This window comes from Solanum tuberosum, unplaced genomic scaffold, assembly GCF_000226075.1.
Source record: "Solanum tuberosum cultivar DM 1-3 516 R44 unplaced genomic scaffold, SolTub_3.0 scf00120, whole genome shotgun sequence".
Taxonomy (NCBI): Eukaryota; Viridiplantae; Streptophyta; class Magnoliopsida; order Solanales; family Solanaceae; genus Solanum; species Solanum tuberosum.
Window position 1 is genome coordinate 509,602 of NW_006239047.1, and position 22,108 is coordinate 531,709.

General features: G+C 35.4%; 1 protein-coding gene and 2 long non-coding RNA genes across 18 annotated transcripts; 2 read left to right on the plus strand and 1 right to left on the minus strand.

Moving 5' to 3' along the window:
• Positions 1–1,166: 1,166 nt before the first annotated feature.
• Positions 1,167–12,979, plus strand: LOC107061196 (uncharacterized). Of its 15 annotated transcripts, none has more exons than XR_001473835.1 (11): positions 1,167–1,434; positions 2,250–2,511; positions 3,166–3,311; positions 3,440–3,562; positions 3,987–4,056; positions 4,166–4,243; positions 4,324–4,374; positions 10,086–10,778; positions 10,871–10,996; positions 11,075–11,232; positions 11,325–12,979. It is a non-coding gene; the product is annotated as an uncharacterized lncRNA (long non-coding RNA). The 15 variants fall into 15 exon arrangements; XR_001473842.1 differs by having other exon boundaries at positions 10,526–10,778; XR_001473836.1 differs by having other exon boundaries at positions 4,228–4,374; positions 11,325–11,772; positions 12,462–12,979.
• Positions 12,980–12,986: 7 nt separating this feature from the next.
• On the plus strand, positions 12,987–14,114 carry LOC102590533 (uncharacterized). The gene is made up of 2 exons (XR_001473845.1): positions 12,987–13,824; positions 13,890–14,114. It is a non-coding gene; the product is annotated as an uncharacterized lncRNA (long non-coding RNA).
• Positions 14,115–17,731: 3,617 nt separating this feature from the next.
• On the minus strand, positions 17,732–21,455 carry LOC102591355 (G-type lectin S-receptor-like serine/threonine-protein kinase At4g27290). Of its 2 annotated transcripts, none has more exons than XM_006350310.1 (7): positions 20,121–21,455; positions 19,862–20,020; positions 19,611–19,756; positions 19,148–19,358; positions 18,800–19,031; positions 18,533–18,683; positions 17,732–18,445 (listed from the first exon to the last, which is right to left on the minus strand). In XM_006350310.1, the coding sequence occupies exons 1-7, from the start codon at positions 21,412–21,414 to the stop codon at positions 18,134–18,136; spliced, it is 2,505 nt and encodes an 834-aa protein (XP_006350372.1). In that variant the 5' UTR covers positions 21,415–21,455; the 3' UTR covers positions 17,732–18,133. The 2 variants fall into 2 exon arrangements, with proteins under 2 accessions (XP_006350372.1, XP_015165517.1); XM_015310031.1 differs by having other exon boundaries at positions 19,611–19,771.
• Positions 21,456–22,108: the final 653 nt, after the last annotated feature.

Sequence of the window (22,108 nt, forward strand, 5' to 3'; positions counted from 1 at the left end):
TGGGTATATTGTTGTTGTATGTTTAGTGGTAGTACTTAAGTAGAACGAGTTACATTAGACTTCAAACATACCTAAGTATCTAATAGTTTTAGCTTCATACCTCATTTGTTGTGCTAAGAATTAGTATCCAGGAAATCAACTGTTTTGTCACTTTAAGAAGTGAACTATTGTGAAGCTGTGTAACTATGTTTGCAAGGTGCTGAAGCGAAGCACCTTTGAGAAGCGAGTGCTTTGGCAAAGCGATGTTAAAGCGTGAAGTAGTATGAAACATCTTCCTTTATATTTTTAACCTTTAAAAAGCTTATTTCTAAGCAAAAGAAGTTTGACATCAAAATTTTACATTTCACATCTTCTCCGATGATTGACTTTCAGGTAAACATCTTTTCTATCTTCTTCTTTCTTCTTCTACTTCTCCATCTAGCTATGTTTTCTTCTTCTTTCTTCTCCAGCGCTCTCTGTTGTCTGCGCAACTCTGGCCTCTTGTTTTTCTTTTCTTTCATCTTCTACTTTCTCCATCCTAATTTCAAATGTAACATGTGATTTTGATAGCCAATTCAGAAGAAATTGATCACAACATATAAGATGCTCTGTTAGTGTTTGATTTATAAATAGTATATATAGGTGTAATTAGTACTTTCACATATGTAAATACTCAACTACGTAAATATTCCACTTCAACATCCAATAGTATGACGTTCGCAAAATATGTAGAAATTTTGCAGTTACTATGTTTAAGATAGTAATATTTTAATTTACTTTATATAATGGTGTTTATATGTGATTTGATCATTTATATTAATCAATTTTAGACCATGAATGAGACTACACGTTGACACGGGCCACACTTATCTAGTACTCCGTCCGTTTCACAAAGAGTGACCTGGTTTGACTTGGCACAAAATTTTAGAAAATAAAGAAGACTTTTGAATTTTGTGGTCCTAAATTAAAGTTATGTCAAATGTACTAAATTATCCTTCAATCTTGTGGCTTTAAACATGCCACGTGGAAAATTGAAATTAAAATGTTACTAAAAAAGGAAAGAGATCAACTTTTTGAAACAGACTAAAAAAAAAGAAGGTCATTCTTTGTGAAACGGATGGAGTATATGATAAAAGGGCGATAACCACACACGTGGTCGACATGCCTGTGTTATCAAAGAGGACATTTTCGGTTCACCACGTGCAGTCCAATTTCTTACAGCTATCAATCCGTGGCTTCTCGCCTATTTTTTGTGCTTCATCTTCGTCTTCATCTTCTCAACTCCACTGTTGATTTCTGTTGCAATTCTTTACCTTTTCGCCTAATTCTTTGCGCTTCTTCCATAGTTCATCTTGCGTACGAATTTTATTGGCGAGTGCCTTGCTTCTCTGTGCTTCTGTGGAATTGTGGATTCTCTGTTTTCCTCTTTGTGGTCTACCGTACATTGTATTTCTTGTATGTGTTTTACTTTTGTTGTTACTCCCAAGTGTTTTTGTCAAAATTCCTCATTGAATCTTATATGTAATTTTTGCAGAGCTTGAGAATTTTTACCCCCAAGTGTTTGTCAAAATTCGTCATTCAATCTTATATGTAATTTTTGCAGAGCTTCAGAATTGTACCCCGAAGCGTTTGTCAAAATTCCTCATTGAATCTTATATGTAATTTTTGCAGAGCTTAAGAATTTTTTTTATGAAGTGCACCGGCTGATTTACCATAACCATATAGTAAAAGTAAACTAAGCTAAACTAAACTCCGATATTAGTTCCTTAGAAGGACGCAAGCAATAGGTCTTGCAGGTTGTTTTTCATCCCTCTTACTGTAGTGATAACGAAGATGGGTGCTTAAAGCTAAAGCAAATTTCCTAAGTTTTAATTAATAATAGTGAATGAATCTTTATACTTGCTAAATTCTTGTGCTTGCTTTGATTTTACTGTGTTCCTTTTCAGCTTCGCGCAGGCCACTTAACATACTCATTGTAACTACACCTTACTCAATAAGTTCCCACCATGTTATGAGAACTACTAATGTATTGAATGGTATGCTGCTACAGGAATTTAAATTGGTAAATAATAATCAGGTGGCATCGTATTGAGTACTTAATAATACCTAATAAATATTTCTCCCTGATAAGAATTCCTCGGTAATGTTCATATAGTCTTTCGATGTTACTACAGACGTTAAACTATTATTTTTGAGGATGGTGGTTACACTTACCCATTTACTATTGTTTCAAACATATAATATTGTTTACCTCTTCTCTAAATCTACAGGTATAAACAGAAATTAAATTCCACATCTGATGGATTCCAAAAAAACGAACGACTGGCTGCTATGCAACTCAAACGGCGTCTGCTCACAAAAAGGAGGTGCTGTTGCTATCTCGCTGTCTGAAAACAGATTCTACAAGGCATAATCTTCTTGAAAATCCCACTATTGACACGCCAATGCTGCAAACATCATCTTGGTACAGAGACGGTTTTCCAAAACAGACTGCACTTATCATCCGAGAACCTCCGGGGCTCTCTGAAAAAGGTTTTCATTTTTATTAGCTTAATACTGCCAACTCTGCCACCCGATTTCTAATGAGAGTAGTCCACATTGTCTATTCTAGACTTCTTGGTATCCCAAGATTAAAGGCTAAAAAAATAACTGGAAAACATGAATCTGAAAGAATATTATGGAGAAACTATTACCTCACGCTCGAACCAAATTGAAAGAAAAGAGGCGGGGATACTTGACCATCATATCTGCTTTTACTTCTCAAGTTGCCCCTTACAGGAATAATGACTATGCATATGGACAATCTAACCCTTATCAGCAAAAACCCAGGGTATATAAATGTTACTACATTTTAGAGACATTAACTATTAGAGTCAAGGTCTTGCTGTTGTTTTATTTATTACTTGTTGTCTTGTATGCCTTCATTTTCTTACTGTCATGTTATTCTTACTGCACATGTCTTCATTTATAAATGTTGTGTTTTTTCTTTCCTTGTGACGAAGGTCTACTGAAAACAGCTGCCATATGTGAACTTATGTTCCATCTCCTCAGTTTGAGGCAGAGCTTGGTGTGCTGCAACTTGCATACTGGCTGAATTGAAAGAACTGAACAAGTGTTTATACACGTTTCTTGCTTTAATTTGTTTACATCATACTGCAGATGCTAATATGTTCTTTGCCTCTGCAGAGATAGAGTAGTCAGGAACTATCAACATGTATATAAAACAGCTAACTCTACTAATGGCATCTTCGTGGATGATGTTGTCCAACACGAAGGTCTCAGATGATCTCCAAACTAAATCAGCAAATGAGAGTGTTATTTCTGCGTAAGCTGTATGTTATCTAATATGATAGCGAAATAATATACCTTTACCTCTTATAATCCTCATATATATGTTCATGTTCTTTGGATGCTGACTTCGTTAGAGTGCTTCATACTGATTTTCCTTGGATAATTTCAGCTTCTGTCGCGTGTACTGGCTCACGCTCTCATTTACTTTGAAATGGGATTTCTCTTTGGTTCCTCCTTCAGCTTCTTCTCATTCCCGGTGTGCTTTCCCTGCTCCTCCGTCCACTGATTTCAGGTAATACCTCTTTGGGATTTCTTGTGATGTGCCTTTAATCTGCTCAGATTGGTTTAGCTTTCATAACTTTCTCCAGTTTTCGTACTTTTCCCCAGTTTGCGTACCTTACTGTTGCTTAATATTATGTCGCTCTCCATTACTTGGAAAAGTCAGCTCATTTGCCTTCTTATCTGCATCTAGAAGCCTGAACTCTAACCCATCGCTTTACGCTCTCTCTCCTATTCAAAATAACCTCCTATTTTTGGAATATTCCTGGACTTTAAATAGGTGATAGACAGTGTAAAACAGAATAAAGTAAAAAGTTTAATTTTTAACGGTTAAAGATTTTAGATGAAACATTTAAACATGCTTCAGCGTCATCTTTCCTCTATATGTACACCACTGTGTAATTCAGTTCTTAATATACATTTTTTCTGATAATTAGGCTGTAAGGTTAATTGGTACTGATAGATGTCGGTGTGGGACTACATTTGTGGAAGGAGAGGATTTTATTGGTGAGAACATCACCTTTGAAATATACTCTATATTTTTTTCCTTTTTGCTCTTTGCAATTGGTGCATGTAGATTCATCTTGCTTCCTTTCTTTTTGGTCTTCTGCAATAGGGATCAGGACAGGCAGTGGCAATCAGAATTACTGCTGATCGTTGTGCATTTTATAATTGCAGATTCCTTAGTTCGCAGGTGCATATAGCAAGAAATGCCTTAGCAGCACGTATACCGATTAAATACTTAGCTAAAATTCTCTGTGGTTCCTCCTTCAGCTTTCTTTCATTCTCGATGTGCTTCCCTGCTCCTCCGTCCACTGATTTCAGGTAATACCTCTTTCGGATTTGTTGTGATGTGCCCTAAATCTGTTCAGCTTGACTCCGTTAATTAACTTATTCTTTCTACTTCCGATGTAAGTCAATTGGTTTAGCTTTTATGGATCAATCACATTTTAATAACAAAAGAGATTTCCATTGAAATCCTGAGATGCCACAAAATAGGAGAATACAACGCCCATATGGATTTGTACAATGATATTAAAAAATCTTATCTCTTTAAATCACCACTCGACTAATTAGATGCTTTTATTAGCAATACAATAGCTCCAACAATGGAGAACAAGTTAACAGAAAGTGAACATGTAACTCTTTTTTTTGGTAAATTAAAATTTTATTACCAAAAGTGGACATTACAAAGCAGAAAAAAAAAAAGCAGACTTGGACACTTAGCCCCAAGACTTGCTTACTATTCCTATTACATCTCCTATCTCTTACTTACAGTACTATGGATACACATTTAATTCTTGTAATCTACTACTAAGCTTCCTCTGTTGAGAGCCTCTTCCTTGTATTTCTTGTATAATAAGCCTGATCATAGCCTCCTCATTCCTCCTCTTGTTTTGGAAAATTCGGTAGTTACATTCCCTCCATAGATGCTAAATCGTGCCTGCCAAAGTCATCCTGTATACTTGTGCTATACTATTCCTTCGAGTCATATGTTGGATTGCCCAGTTGATTTCTCCTTGCCAATTCAATCCTGTTCTGCATATTCCTTGCCAAGCCAGCAGCCTGTTCCATATAAATTGCATTCAAAAAACAAATGATCAATGTCTTCATCTTCTTGCTGACACAGTGGACATGTTACATCAGTTATTATCCCCCATTTTTCCATTCTATCTTTGGTTGAGAGTCTCCGGTGAAGTGCTATATATAGTATGAAGGTCCATTTTGGTGCCCCATAGTTAGCCCAGACCAGTTTCCTCCACTCCACTTTCTCAATATCTCCTCTCATCTTTCCATATACTTCTGTAATAGAATACTTTTCCATTTGCATCAGACTTTGTTCATTATATCCAGCAGCTATAAAGTGTTTGTATGCTTTAAATATTCTCTACACTAGCCATGATGCTTGCTTAGCCTGTTTGCCCCAGATCCCCTCTTGTCCATAATAGCTATCTATCCATTCAACCCAAAGTTTATCCTTCTTTTTGCATAGATTCCACAGTAACTTCCCAATTGCTGCATTATTCCAGGTGAACACATCAAGAAAAGACATACCTCCACTTGCTTTAGGCCAACATAACTTTGTGCTTTTTTTGATGCCTCTACATTCCCTGTGATGCTCTCAATAGCATGAATGATCTTCTTAGGTAGTGCAAAAATTTGTGCCCAAAAGGTTTGTATAGAGAACAACAGTCTTCACAAATTATGCTCTTCCAGCATAGGATAGGAACTTTGTTGTCCAGCTTGTAATTCTACTCAACATTTTATCAATAAGAGGTTTGCATTGGACTACTGACATTCTTTTAGTACTCAAGGGTACCCCTAAGTACCTGAATGGTAGTGCTCCTTTCACAAATTGCAGCTCCTGTAGGATTTGGTCCTGAACTGTTTCCTTTACTCCCTCCAAAATAGACACTAATTTTATCCACATTTGCCACCAGCCCTGATGCCCTAGAGAATTCCATAAAGCACTTGTATAATTGTCTCACAGACTTTGTATCACCTCTACAAAACATCAATAAGTCATCAGCAAAACTCAGTTGAATTATTCTTTGCTTCTTACACCTGGGATGGTAATGGAATTCTGGATTATTATCCAACTTCTTCAAGTTCTTTGTGAGATAGTCCATAGCCAACACAAATAAAAAAGGTGACATGGGGTCCCCTTGCCTAACCCCTCTTTGAGCTTTGAATGGTTTTGTAGGCTGACCATTAACCATAAAGGAGTATGTTACTGTTGTGACACATTGTAAAATCCATTGGATCACATTTGCTGGGAACTTCATCTCATACAGTATTTACTCCAAGAAACTCCATTCAATTGAGTCATAGGCTTTCTTCATATCAACCTTTATCATACATCTAGCAGATATACCCTTCCTACTATACCCTTTCACAAGCTCATGGCTCAGTATGATGTTGTCATTGATTGCTCTTCCTGGCACAAAAGTTGATTGATTTGGATCCACTAAAGATCTCATTACCCTCTGCAGCCTTGTTGTAATCACTTTTGAAATGATCTTATACACTCTTGTGCAACAAGAGATAGGCCTAAATTCTCCTATTCTTATTGGGCTGGCAACTTTTGGGATGAGAGTCACTATTGTGCAATTAATGGGCTGATACATGTGCCCTGTTTCAAAAAAACTAAGTACAGCATTCAAGACATCCTCTCCAATCACTTTCCAAGCCTTTTTAAAAAAACAAGCATTAAGACCATCACAAGCATTAAGACCATCAATTCCTGGTGCCTTCAAATCATGTATTCCTTTGAGAGCATTTACCACCTCCTCCTTTGTCACCTTTGCTGCTAGGAATACTTGTTGTTCTTCAGAATGTGACCTTGTCTCATTGTATCAATGTTAACACTAGGTATCCTTTGAGCAGCCTTCCCAAGTAACTCTTTGTAGAATGTACACACTTCTCTTTCTATTTTTCTTGTGTCTGGGCTATACATTCATCTGCTGTTATCAGACTATTAATTGTATTTTGAGCCACCCTGCTCTTCATTTGTTCAAAGAAATAAGCATTATTTGCATCTCCCAGCTTCAGCCATTGATTCCTGGATTTCTGTTTCAGAACACTTGCTTCAATGACACTCCACTTCTCTAAGTTTATTTGTAGTTCCTTCTCCTGCTGTCTATATAAAGCTACTGTTGTCGGATCCCTCATGTTCTCCTGTATAGTTTTCAATTGGCTTCTAATATCTTCCATTTTCTTCCTGACCCCCTTAAACTCTCTATCATTGATTTGCTTGAGACTTATCTTCACTTTTTTTAGCATATGCCATACCTCATTCATATTCCTTTTCTGTCCTCCATACTATACTTTTTCCACCCTTGTTATGAACTCAGGATGATCAGCAATACAATTAAAAAATTTAAAGGCCCTATGCCTGATTCTTGCACTCTTATCTAATTCCAGACTCAAAGGAGTGTGATCAGATGTACCTGGCTGCATAACATTTACCTCTAATTGTCTCATATTCAACATCCATTCAGCATTTACCACTGCTCTATCAATCTTGCTACATGTATTCCCATTAGACCAAGTAAAATCCCTTCCTACTGCTTTCATTTCTGTCATACCAGCATCCATCATAAAATCATTAAAATCTTTTATTTCTACCTCCTGCACTGGCCTACCTTGCTTTCTGTCATCACCTGAAAGAATAGCATTAAAATCACCCATACATATCATAGGCACCTGCACATTTGAGACCAGTTTCTTCAGATCCTCCCATAATTGTTTCCTTGTGTGTATAGTATGTAAACCATAGACTGCCACCAAGCAAAATATCATATTATTTCTTTTCACTTCCACACTACTATATATATATTGATCAGATTTACTCAAGATTTTACAGTCAAGAACTGTAGGATTCCATAGTAACCATATCCTTCCTTTATCAGTGTACTCATAGTTTGCTTCCCACTTCCACCCTGTTGCTATTTTTTGTATTACTTTCTCAGCTAATTTTTCCATAATTTTGTGTTCTAATACTACTATAATTCCTACATTATTCTCCTTCATAAACAATTCAAGTTCCTTTTGTTTATGAAGTTTATTTAGCCCTCTTACATTCCATGTGACCAGCTTCATGTGACTTGGTTATGACTTTCACCTGCTATCCCTGTATTCCCTTTTGATCTTGATTCCTGCTCCATGCTTCCTAAAGCTCCAAAACCATTTAACACCCTTACTGTTGTGCCTTGTGCCACTAAATTACCTCTAGTTGCTGTTCTTGGACTTAATTGCCATGCCCCTGCTTCTTCCACTTCTTTTTCCTTCCTTTTTACATTTATCTCAGTTTCTGCTACTTCAGTTGTCTCAATCACTGTTTCTTCATTTGTCTCAGTTGTTGGTTTCAAGCCACCCACCATAGTTTGTTTCTGCACCCATTTATTGACCATCTAGGAGCTACCTTGGGTTTGTTACCCTCCTCCTTATTGCATTGATGTCCCACTTGCATACATTTAGTATAGTATTCTGGTATCCATTCATACTGAACAGCTTGCTCAAATACTCTTCCATTTGGGTCCTCCACCTTGAGTTTCTTTGGCAATTCTCTTGCAACATCCATTTCTACTAGTACTCTAGCAAAAGATATCCTTTCAACCTTAGTCGTACATTCATCAGCATATAGAGGCACCCCTAATCCACTACTAATTCTGCTAAGAGAATCTTGACTCCAGCAACTTAGAGGTAAATTAGGATATTTCACCCATATTGGCACTGTTTGTAATACTTCCTTATTAAAATCAAATTCAGCACTCCAAACCTTGACTATTATGGGCTTATTGTTCATCATGTGAGGCCCCGAATATAGTACTTCATTTCTATCATCCAAATTAGCAAACCTAACTAAGAAATATCCATCATTGTGATAGTACACCTTAGGTTTACTTACCGTGTTAACCTGCAGAGCAATGTATCTCTCAGTTGCTGCAATTGTAGGAGATTCCCCAACTACGTACAGGATTAGGGCTTGCTTCCACTCCTCGGTTGCTTTTTCAATTTCTTCTTTCTTCAACTCAATGACCTGCTCTCCATTTCTCATAATTGGATTGATATAATTCAGACCCATCCCTTTAGCTGACATTCTATTAGAATTGAAGAAACTCGCCCATTTCTTTGGCTCATCATTCAAATCTATCTGCCTCTGTGTCGTCTCGCAGGACCCTCTCTTGCATCTCATTTGGTTGGCTTGTGCTCGTTCCTTCCTGCTTTCCACTACCCAAATTGACTACTGGTTGCTTATTCCCACCTGTTTTAGGGGTCACCTCCCTCTAAGGCAGAGGTGGCCACTGTTCCATTGGTTCACTCCCTTGATTCACCTCCATTCCTTGTGGGTACTCCAGATTCACACTCTCCCTCCTTGTAGGTGTCACCACCAGCTTTGTTACTTCTTTTCTCTTCCTTCCTCTCGCCATTCCGTCCGGTGGGCTCACGTTAGCAAGTCACGCTATCATGCAACTCTTCAGTGCACTTAATTCACACATCTACTTAATTTCTTCGTTAAAAGTGGGTATCTGGAAAAAAGATTCAAGATTTGAAGTTTATGAACAGTTGTACCTACCTCAACTTAAGTTAAAGTATTTGAGGCATAGAAGTAATTTGTTGATCAACTACTCTTCATGTTTATAGAACCAACCAAAGCTGTAGGTTAACAGCGTGAATTAGGATGTGCTCTTACTTCTTCGTCAACGACCTTCATAATTATTTACAGCAACATTTGTTCACTTTAACTTGAGCCGCATTACTGATGTGCTTTTATAACTGCATATGCAATGATGTTGAAGTTTTCGTAATTCTTTTACTTGCAAAGGTTATGTTAGAATTTCTTGAATGTATTGGTTTAAAAAGATTTTATATCACCAAGTTCCGACTGTTGAGTATTATTTCTTTTGAATTTAGCTCTTTTCAATAGATATTATATTTGATAACACGGGGTTCATTTGAATCATTTTTCTTAACTCTTAAGCATTCACTTGGTTTTAATACACCTAGAGGTCTTGTAATTGTCTACATTGCAGGCACTTCTTGCTTTTTATGTGATCAATGACCTGCAGATGAGTCTATCTTCAAAAGCTTTGGTATCTTTCTAAGCATTGTTTCCATTTAAAATAATAACCTTTTATTTGAAGAGAAGGGAAGGAAAGAAACACGATGCTAACTCTTGTTCCTGTACTTAATTGACGTGCATAGGGTCCCTTGTAATTTTATCTTAGCAATTTTTCCTGTTACAGCATATCTATTTTCTGCCTTAAACTTGTAAAGAACACAGATCGGTGAGTAATCAACCATAAAGCATCAATTATTAACTGAGTAGCTTATTTAGTTTCTACTATTCCACGACGAAGCCAAGCTCTTGATTGTGTCATCAACTGGGAGAAATAGTGAAGGAGTATGATTTATGATACTTATTCTACAATTACAATCTTCATGTGCACCTCTTTCCGATGTAATTTAACAGGTAACTGGAGTGAGAGCATGCAAAGTGTCTTCGTTGGCCGAGATCTCAATGACTCTACTTTTGTGTGCAGATCATTGAGGTTTATGGCTAAAATGATATGTGAGATTACCTCATTTAAAACTAAAAGATTCACTCTTTTCTTATTAACTTGTTACTGTAATGTAATTGACATAGGTGTGTCACTGACAACAAAATTCGACACAACAATTCAAATTGATCCACCTTATCCACAACGTCGGCAACTACAAGCATGGTACTACAATACTACATTACTTTCATATATATTCTCACTATCTTTTCCTATCACTAAATATTATCAACTATTAACATTTGTATTATATACAGGGTCACCGAGAACCGTCAATACTTACCTCCTTCACTCTCAGAAGTACATCCACATCAGGATTTCTCATCTCTCTTCCAATGGATGAAGAAGTGGTACCTATTGCAAACATTGACTCGCAACAAGATGTCAGTACAACATTTTCCCTTTACTTAAGTTCCAAATCTACTATAATAATTCTCTTCCTTATCTTTCTCCTAACACAGGGCCAGGCATTTACAATTGAGGCAAAAATAACCTTCCCCATTGACCTTAAGAAATTATATATGTTGGTCTGTTCAAACTGCGGACAAGACGTACGCTATCCAACCATAAGAGAAATTCATTGTATGAACTGCGACCAGAAAAATCTGTTAGTACCCAGGTACTTTATAATATGTATCTGCCTATATATTGTTTCACATTCTTCTTATTCAAAACATCAAATCACTACGTTTTACATATATAATACTGCAGGTGCAGGTTTGATGTGGATCTCAAAGATAACTCAGTCTCAACAATTGGAATAATTATGGATAAAGAAGGAGAAAAACTGTTGTCCCTTACTGCAGAAGAAATTTACAAAAGAGCTTCTGATCCGGTGCTACTTCTAATCAAATCATAATATGCATAATTCTCACTTAACAAATATAAATTACTGCCTCCTAAGGTAACTATCCACCTATGGAAGATGTTCAAGCTAACATTACCAACAAAATTTTCCATGTTCAAGCAAAGAAAGCATTTGCCCGTACTACATCCACTCCTGTGTCGAAAAGGAAAGTTTTGCAGATTCTCTTCTGTCACCAAGCACAATCAATATTCACGAAGGAAACAAAAGAAAACAGAAAGCAGAGCCACCCCACGTACCTGAACAAGCTGGATCACTCAAAATGAAACAAAAACCTCAGAAGAACAACTGAAGGTCATTTATGATTTTACGCTAGCTATTATAAATTAGGTCTACTGTTAAATCAATATTATATCACGCTTCCTCACTTTATTTGATGGTATATACTTCCCTATTTGGAAGTACATCTAGCAAAAGATGCAGCTCAGAAGATTGTTTTCCCAGCTTCTTAGAGATATAATAAGTAGTATGATGATGATTCTTATGAATCTCTGTTTCCACTTTCTGGCTAGCATGTAGTAGGCTTATTGGTTATTTTTGGTCAGCAGCTGCATGTAGGCTCGCAAAAGTAGCTTGCTGCTCCCCGTGTGTAAAATGGAAGACGAGTGTGTTAGAAAATTACCTCATGAGTAAAGATGTTTTGGGACCATTTATGTACAAAGTTTTTGAGGCATGTATGCACAAACCAAAAAGTTAGCAGGTCCTTTCCCTGTGAGATGTGAAAATTATAAAAGAGTTTGATGGTAAGTGCTATATTAGAATATATTAGGGAGTTAAGTTAGAATGCAGGAAGATAAAGTACCTGTTTTTCCACAATAGTCAGTAGTAGCTGCCAAAAAGTATTTCAATGACATTGAGGGTCATATGTACGGTTTAATTTTATAAGAACTGAATCCTCAAAACCTCATCAAATGCATTACCAAGTACTGTGCAAAAGCATAAACTCAAATGATAGATCATTGGAGCCTCCCTCTCTAATACAGGAAATGGAAGAGAAAGGCGTGTTGCATTATTTGAAGAGGGCCCATTTCAGTCTGTGATTTCAAAGCTAGCAAGAACACATTTATGGAAGTAAGATTTTTCCCCCTGAATGTATATAAACTCAATTGTGATGGTACATTCATTGTCTTGTTCATGAGAACTTGTAGCTAAACATTAAATCAAGAGAAACAGCTACGCGGCGTTTTTGTCCTTAGCGAAGGAAGGATTTTGTTGTTCTAACAAGTATAAAATTGCAAATGTTGAACTGAAAAGTAGAAGGCAGAAATGTAAAGATGTTAAAGAGAGGAAGAAGTTATAAATGAATGACCTTCAGTTGTTTTTTTGAGGAGTTGCTGGTTCCAGTTTCTGTTTCATTTTGAGTGATCCAGTTTGTTCAGGTACGTGGGGTGGCTCTGCTTTCTGTTTTCTTTTGTTTCCTTCGTGAATATTGATTGTGCTTGGTGACAGAAGAGAATCTGCAAAACTTTCCTTTTCGACACAGGAGTGGATGTATAATTTCACTGATGCTTCCTTCGTGAAATATTGATTGTGCTTGGTGACGGAAGAGAATCCGCAGAACTTTCCTTTTCGACACAGGAGTGGATGTATAATTTCACTGATGTTGTACGTGAAGTACGGGCTCGAACATGGAAGAGTATGTTGGTAATGTTAGCTTGAACATCCTCCATAGGTGGATAGTTACGCTAAGAGGGACAGTAATTTATATTTGTTAAGTGAGAATTATGCATATTATGATTTGATTAGAAGTAGCACCAGATCAGAAGCTCTTTTGTAAATTTCTTCTGCAGTAAGGGACAACAATTTTTCTCCTTCTTTATCCATAATTATTCCAATTGTTGAGCCTGAGTTATCTTTGAGATCCACCTCAAACCTGCACCTGTAGTATTATATATGTAAAACATAGTGATTTGATGTTTTGAATAAGAAGAATGTGAAACAATATACGGGCAGATACATATTATATAGTACGTGGGTACTAACAGATTTTTCTAGTCGCAGTTCATATAATGAATTTCTCTTTATGGTTGGATAGCATACGTCTTGTCCGCAGTTTGAACAGACCAACATATATAATTTCTTAAGGTCAATGGGGAATGTTTTTTTTGCCTCATTTGTAAATGTCTGGCCCTGTGTGAGGAGAAAGATAAGGATGAGAATTATTATAGTAGATTTGGAGCTGAAGTAAAGGGGAAATGTTGTACTGACATCTTGTTGCGAGTCAATGTTTGCAATAGGTACCACTTCTTCAATCTTCATCCATTGGAACAGAGATGAGAAATCCTGTACTCAATTGCATTCTTATTTAATGGGCGCAGGCTTAGGGCACGGCAAACTCCTGATGAGGTAGTATTGAAACATTTCACATCACTTGTATTGCTTGTTTTATCTCACATTCTTTTCTTCAATAGCTGGAGATGGAGGAGGGTGATGAAATCGATGCAATGCTACATCAAACTGGATGCTGCACTTGTTTCTCTAATTTTTAACGTGGTTTATGTTAGTAGATTGTTTAGGTGATACTTTCAACTCCCTCATATGCTCTAATTTATGAATGTTTAGTTTACTCTGAATTGTGTCTTAGCACCTCACTTTGCCTAATAACATTTCATACACCTCATAATAATATTATTGTACATCAAATTGTGCAAATGCCCAAAAATACGTTCTGACTGCGATACCGTATGGTTGATTAGATATGCTTGGAAACCCTAGAATCAACACAGAGTCAAGTGACTACTGAAGCAGAAACCTAGGCAAACCATCGTCAGACGCCTAAAGTTCAGAGTAAAAACACATGTCAAAACGGATAAATAAATTAAATTTTATTAATCACCCCAAAAATTAAAAAAAATACACAAATTTTAAAGGTAATTTGAAATATGAGTTATTAAAAATTTAGTAGTTTGAATTTGGAAATACTCTATAGTTATTATGTTATTTTACTTAATATTAGTTTTTAGTAGTTTGAATTTGTCATATAGTATGTTTTACAATTTTAGAAAGATAGATTTCTTTGTTGTTTATTGCGACTTCTAACATTTGTATTAATATACATTTAGTTCAATTTTTAAGTTTTAATTTACTTTTACGTAATTTTTATTGCATAATATATATGCAACCATTTCTTCAAGATTTCATCTTCATATCAAACTTTTCTTCCTATCTTCTTTTTATTATTATTTTTCTTCTATAAATTAAAGGCATCACTATCTCTCTTTTCAATTGTTTCGTTTGTCTACTCCATTTTCGTACATATTCAAGTATTAAGGTATTATCAAATTGTTTTGTTCATTTATTTTTATTTCAATACTTTTTCTTGGTCACAAACTTTAATTTTTTTTTATAAAAAATTGTAAAACAATTTGAACAATTAAGGCAGAACGTCTACATTCTTTTATATTTTTTTTAATGAAAAACAAATGTGGTTCATTCGTAATTAGGCGAACTGCAATTTCTTTTTATAAAAAATAGTATTTGTCAAACTCTTTTGTTTATGCTTCAAATATGAGTTTTAACATTCTCAATTATTTTTCTAGTTTATAATATTTCTTAACTTTTAACAATTTATTCATATTTAATTATTTAATGTTTTAAATATGATTTTTTTACAGAGACGTATATTTTGGTCCAAAAGTTTATGATGTGTTAACACTTCAAGCAAATTATCGTTCTCAGGCTATTTGGGATGACCAATTAAATGGACAAGTAGAATGTTTAAAAATTGTCCTGCTGATGCTGAATTTTAAAATCATATCAAGAAATATCCTTTACATCCTCGTATTCTTAATTACTTCAATTTGTGTGGGGTTTTAGAGGGGTGTTAGCAGTTGGAAATATCAAATGTGATCGAGGGCTTATTATTGCACCTGTTGAGTATTGACGTCCAATAACAAATATTTTTACATGCGTATGGGCAAATGTACCATCACATTGCAGGATGTGGAGATATATATCAGTTGGCTTGACTGTTGGAACACTTCAAAAATCAAAATATAAAGTAGAGAAAATAAAAGATGAATGAGAAAATATGAAGTAAATAATCTATATTTTTTGTTGAAGAAAGAGATATAGCTTCACATAAGAAGTTAATAAAAAGAATTGTAGTTTGTTCATTTTTGGAAAAACTACCTTCTAAATTATTTTAGGAGTAACTGCTGGAGTTAAATTTATTTTTCACAGTTTACCCACAAATATGCAAAGTATCCATTTTGATCTATAGTATTCAAAAAATGTTTGTTTTGGGACCGCAGTATATACTCCCAAAGCCGGCTCCATATTTCATTTTGACATGTTAATAAAACTTTGTTCATTTTAAGGACCCTATGCAGGATTTTGCTATATCATTTAGACATTTTCTTTACAATCAACAAAATATAATGTATGTGTGTTACACATTCATATATATTGTCAAATTAAATAAGGACATTTTGAGTTAAAAGTAAAAACTCTTTTAACAAGTCTATTTTTGGGTTTATTTTGTGAGGGGCTTTTCAAATTTTCATCTCAAATATTTCAATTCAAACGGCGGTGGTGTTTTCTCTAAAGATTTTGAGGCATTACTTATATATGGTGTTCATGTAGATGTGTTTACCGATCACAAGAGTTTGAAATATGTGTTCACTCAAAAGGATTTAAATTTTTACCGAACAAGATGGATTGAGTTATTGAAAGATTACGACATGAGTGTCCTCTATCATCCTGGTAAAGCGAATGTGGTGGCGGATGCTCTTGGTCAACTATATATGAGAAGTGTTGTTCATGTTGATGATGATAAAAAGGAGTTAGTCTGGGTTGACCCGATTGGGTGTTCGCTTGGTTGATTCTAATAAGGATGGTGTGATTATTCATAACGGATCAAAATTGTCTTTTGTATGGAATGTGAGGGCTAAGCAAGATCTTGATTCGGTACTAGTTGAATTGAAGAAGTCGATTTTCGAAAAAGCCATTGAGGCTTTCTCCTATGGGAGAGATGGTGTCCTTTGATTTCAAGGTCGATTATGTGTTCTGAATGTTTATGAGTTGAGGAATCAGTGAAGTTCTTTATGAGGTCCTTTACTTGAAGTTTTGACTGAAGTCAAATATTTATACTTCAGAAGCTCCCAAAACACGAAAAATTGCATAAAACCAAACAAATGATCAGATGACCGAGCAAGTCATAAATAACTTAGGGTCCTCACAACTTACGGGAAATCTCTAAACGCTGAAAGTACGTAAAAATGGAGAAAATGACTCGAAAGGTCATTACACATTTCTGAACAATTTAGTTGAGAATTCTTGAATACTTCTGGAGATTTCGAATTCTAGAAGCAATCTAGTGAAGTTAATGGTGGTTTCTTATCATGGATGTTTTCTTTCACCCAATGTTTTTTTAATATTGATGCATATATTTATTTTTTTCTCCATTTGATGCTTGATAGAAATAGGAGCGGATACAAAATTTTAAGTTTTATGAAATAGCTTTTTAAAAATTATTTAGTATTGAACTCATCATTTATTTAATACTCCTTATGGATTCATATATTATTTGGTTAATTTTTACATATTAATTTTATCATTTGTCACAAAAATATTGGATTCAAATAAATTCAATATCAAAAGACTATATTCACATCTGGGTACTGCATTGGTAGAATGACTAAGAGGTTACTATAATGAAGGTTTAAATAGGTTCAGCTATAACTTATACTTACAAGTATGTTTAATATTTTAACTCTTTTAAACATTATCCTTATTCATTGTAAATGATTCAAATCAATTAATTGTGAAAATACTAACTCAGGACAATACTAATTCTTCACTTGTCTAGTTATATTATTTTTATTGGTGTAATAATCAATAGATGTGTCTAAATAATTTTTTTTTGTTTTTTAAAGTATGTTTTGTCAAGCTTAGCCAAATGGAGATGAGTTATAAGCAGTGGCGGAGCCAGAATTTTAGTAAGATTCAAAATCTGAAAATAGACACACGAAGTAGTCGAAGGGGGTTTGACATCTATTATATATATCTAAACAATTATCTTAACCATATATAAATAACATAATTTTTCGCCAAAGGGAGTTCGGATGAACCGCATAACTCTAAGGTGGCTCCACCACTGATTATAAGTCATGGAAGGTTGATGTAATGAAGAGAAATTATAATGAAGTGGGACCCATATAGTGCATTTGTCATCATCAATTCATAGAACCCTCGCACAATGCATGCACTTTGTACAATTTTGAAACTTTGTTGAATTGAGAAAGTCATAAGATTGACCAACCTGTTGATCACCGTCAAGTTGTTAATTAAAATACTATCAACTGTACTTGTTTTGAAAAAGAGCTGTCCAATGCCCTTTGTACAATTATGACAAATTGTCTCAACTCATTTCACAATCTGAGGAGTGAGGACAATATAGATTATGAAGAATTATTAGACTGAGAAAGCACTTGTACATTTGACAAATTCACTTTAAGTTGTTTGGTTGTACAACTGGAAGCTGTGTTGAGCTCTGTGAAGTAAAGAATAAAGTAAATAAAGCCTAGTGTCATGTCCCGCCACTGTAATTAGATTCCTGTGTAAGTTGTCGAGTACCGCACGGAACATTAGTGAGACTCTAAGTCCGTGACACTAGCCTCTACAAGCAAACAATGAAAATATATATATATATATCCTATCTAGCATCCAATAGTGTGATGCTTAATTGATTTCCAGAATGTTCGCCAAGCTTGCTAGATGAACTATTAACTTCACCGAATCGGCTTCTGCTAGTAAAAAAACCAGGCTCTTTAGGTGAGGGCAATGGAACATCGCTAGACAACATCAGCACAACTGATGACATGCTAGGCCTATCTTCTGGACACTGCTGCACACACAATAGACCTACATGGACTGATCTTTGCACTTCACATAGGTTGTTGCATAACTCCTTTAGATGTGTATTTATTACTTCCATAACCCTGCCTTCTTTGAAGTGGATCCACACCTGAACATACATTTCACATCATGCAGTTAGATGCTATAATTTTAACTAACATGATTTTTACGCTGTAAGTATAAGATGAGTTCCTACATGTCCTAGAAGATTATGGTGATGGTCTGGATGAATGAACCCTCTATTTCTCGTCCCGCTTAAAATCTCCAGAATTACAACTCCAAAGCTAAAAACATCTGATTTTACTGAGAATTTCCCTTCTTCTGCATACTCCGGAGACATGTAGCCGCTGTAGGATAACGTCAAACAAAGAAAGTAAGTATCTCTTCTTTTTTTTAAATCACAAATAAAGAAAGTTAGCTTTTTAGTAGAGTGTAAGTAGCTCTTTGGTTTAAAGATCTTTACTATGTTCCAACCACTCTTGTTGTCATGGCTCCAGTCTCATTTCCTCCGAAACTTCTTGCCATGCCAAAGTCAGATATCTTCGGGTTCATATCAATGTCTAGCAAAACATTGCTAGGTTTAAGATCTCTGTGGATTATTCGCAATCTTGAGTCTTGATGAAGATAGAGAAGTCCTCGAGCAATTCCATTTATAATATGGAAGCACTTGGGCCAATCAAGCAGTGACCTCCTATCTTTATGTGCAAAAATCAAAAGTTCAGAGAAGTGATAACCAAATCCATCTGCAGCTGATTGAACTATTACTACAGATAACCAAATGTATTAAGAGTTGAGAGAAGTGAGAACCAACCAAAAAGGAACCAATCCAAGCTATTGTTAGGCATGTACTCATAAACCAACATTTTTTCTTCTGCTTGTATACAACAACCAAGAAGCTTCACAAGATTCCGATGTTGGAGTTTAGCAATGAAGATAACCTCATTCTTGAACTCATCCGTTCCCTGTGCTGAGTATCTTGAAAGTCTCTTTACTGCTATTTCTTGTCCATCTTTCAGCGCACCCTACATATCCTCAGGCAATTAGCTTCTCTAGTTTTTCGATTGAAAAATTCTGAGTAAACTTTTTTAGATAGCTTGTTTGAAGTGGAATTAACTTTTAATGACATTTCTGGAGAATCGGAGACATATTTTCTAATCGGGAACTTGTTTCCTTTTAAAGGTTCCGAAAGTTTGTCAATGTTCCAGCATATATAATATATTGAAGATAAGCAGTTTGTTTAGAGAAAAAGAAAGAGCTGTAGTTAACATTGTTACCTTGTAAACAGGTCCAAAACCACCCTCTCCAAGCTTGTTGCTCAAAGAAAGGTTATTGGTAGCCTCCAAGATAGTGGCAAAATCAAACAATGGTAAATCTAGATCATCATTTTTGCTCTTATTAATGTACAACATTTCAGAGCTTCCTGTCAAAATAAGGACTTAATTGGATGTTAAGAGGAATTTCTAGGATTTACCATCAATTCAAGCCACTTATTTCAAATTTCAAAGTAGCAAAACATCCGGTTTACCTTCACTAAAACGTTGTTGATTCTGATTCTCCTCCTCTTTCTTCTTCTTGTTCTTCGTATGCCTAATGTACAAGATCAAGCATAGCACTGAGAGAAGACTTAATGCTGCCAATGGCAAGCTGATTCTCAATTTCTTTAATATCTCTTTACTGGAGTTTCCTGATGATTCATATAAATTCATCTTAGTCTTTTCAAATTTTTAATAGACAGTTCAATTTGGTCTAGAAAACTCAAGACTAATGTAAAGAAGCATACCAACCTGTACTTATCTCTGTCTCAGAGGAGTCCAACTTTATATAGATATCTTGCCCACTTGAACCAAACTCTCTGATGTCCATCAGCTCATCAAACCAAAGCAAGCAGTCTTCATTTGTCCCTGTTGTGTCTAGTTTTGCATAGGCCACACATGAACAGTTTCTCAAGCACAATTCCTCACATGAATTAAGAGTTACTCCTCGACCGTACCAGGAAAATCGAGTGTCTGGCAACTTGATCCCTGAATACTTTAAGAATTTAACTTCCTTTTGGCAATTCAATACTGGTGTCTTTCTAACACAGCCACCTGACCAATTTCCCCTTACCCATTCTGTTGGATCTTTGGGTTCAAATTTATCCAAACAACTGCAGATTGGAGAATTGCCACTGTTGCACAAACCATATGCGTTACATTGGGAATAAATGTCACAGTTGTCTGCTGGTGCGCTACCAAAGTTATCCCAATTCTGAGTTAGATTATTCCATGTCGAAAGCTCTAGAAACCCATGTAGTTGCATCACTACCCTTGCAATAGCAGAAGTGTCAATGAGCTCATAAGTAAAGTATACTTGGTCTGGATCGGATGCAAATATGTATTTATATGAAGGACTTGGTAGTAGAGATGGTGAATTAGCAAAGCTTTGACCATTCCATGCTCCGCCCCTGAAGCGTTGGATGGAACCGTTCATGAGAAATGGCTGTGGGAATCCATTAGGATCAAATATGAAACTATATTGACCATTAGAAGGGTCATTTCTGCTCTTCCATGACCAGAGGAAACGACGAAAACCAGTCTTAAGATCGATCCCAATCTTAACTCCAGGCAAAGCTGTGTCACCAGGATAGTCAAAACTCTGCCATACATAATTCGAATTCTCACTTGCATCTTCTCTAACAACAAGATTGCCTGAATCTAGAAGCTGTGCTATTGGATTTTGCACGCCTCCTCTTGTGGTATTGGAAGACCAAACAACACTGCCAGAACCATTTACAAGAGTAAGATTTCCTTGTGTTGTAAAATTGAGCATACCATTTTTATCATTCAGTGGAGTGTCTCTATTAGCAACCCATACCACTGTCTGTACAGATACTTTGTTGAACCATATTCCCAGGTATCGTTTACTCGATGTTGGAGTTGGGGAGAAAAATCCCAACTCAAAATTTCCACCTGACGAAACAATCGTTTCTCCATCTCTTAAAGGTTCATCTCTACGTATATTATCTGCAGCTCTAGTAAGAATCAAAACACAAAACATGTAAGATAATAATAACAAATGAACATGTCTGCTTTCCATCATCCTTGTTTTACTAAAGGAAATTGCACGATTCTCCTTTGGGATTATTGATGAAATAGCTGATATATAATAATATACTTCCTTTCTTCAACTCAAAATATTTAAGTTTGATTGAAAATTTATTCATCAAATTTTTAAATTTTTTAAATAAAATTTATATATTTATAAACTATAAATAATTAACAATTCAATTTACTTAAAAAATACTATATAAAAAAATTTATAATTAAAAGTAGATTTGATTGAATCACGATATTTAAAATATATCACGTAAATTGATAGAGTGGGATAATAATAGTACATATCAATAGTTGGTCAACTTCACTGAATACAATTATTTTTCTTTCGGTCAAACTGTTGAGGCGACGTCTCTGACTAACACAATTGTCTAGAAACATGGTCACTGCAGCCGCCATCAATAATTTTCTCTTTTTTTTTTCTTTTAGTAAACAGCTTGTCAATAAAAAATAATTTAAAATTCAAAATTAGTTAAAAGGGTCAAATATTTTTTTGAACTACTCAAAAGGTTTATTTACCTATTATAAAAACGGAAAAGGCTCAAAAATACCTCTGAACTATTGGAAATAGCTCACATATACCCTTGAACTATATTTTGGCTCAAAAATACCCTTCCGTTAAAATATTGGGTCACTTTTACCCTTACTATTAACAGAGGTGTGTTAAGTGCCATGTGGAC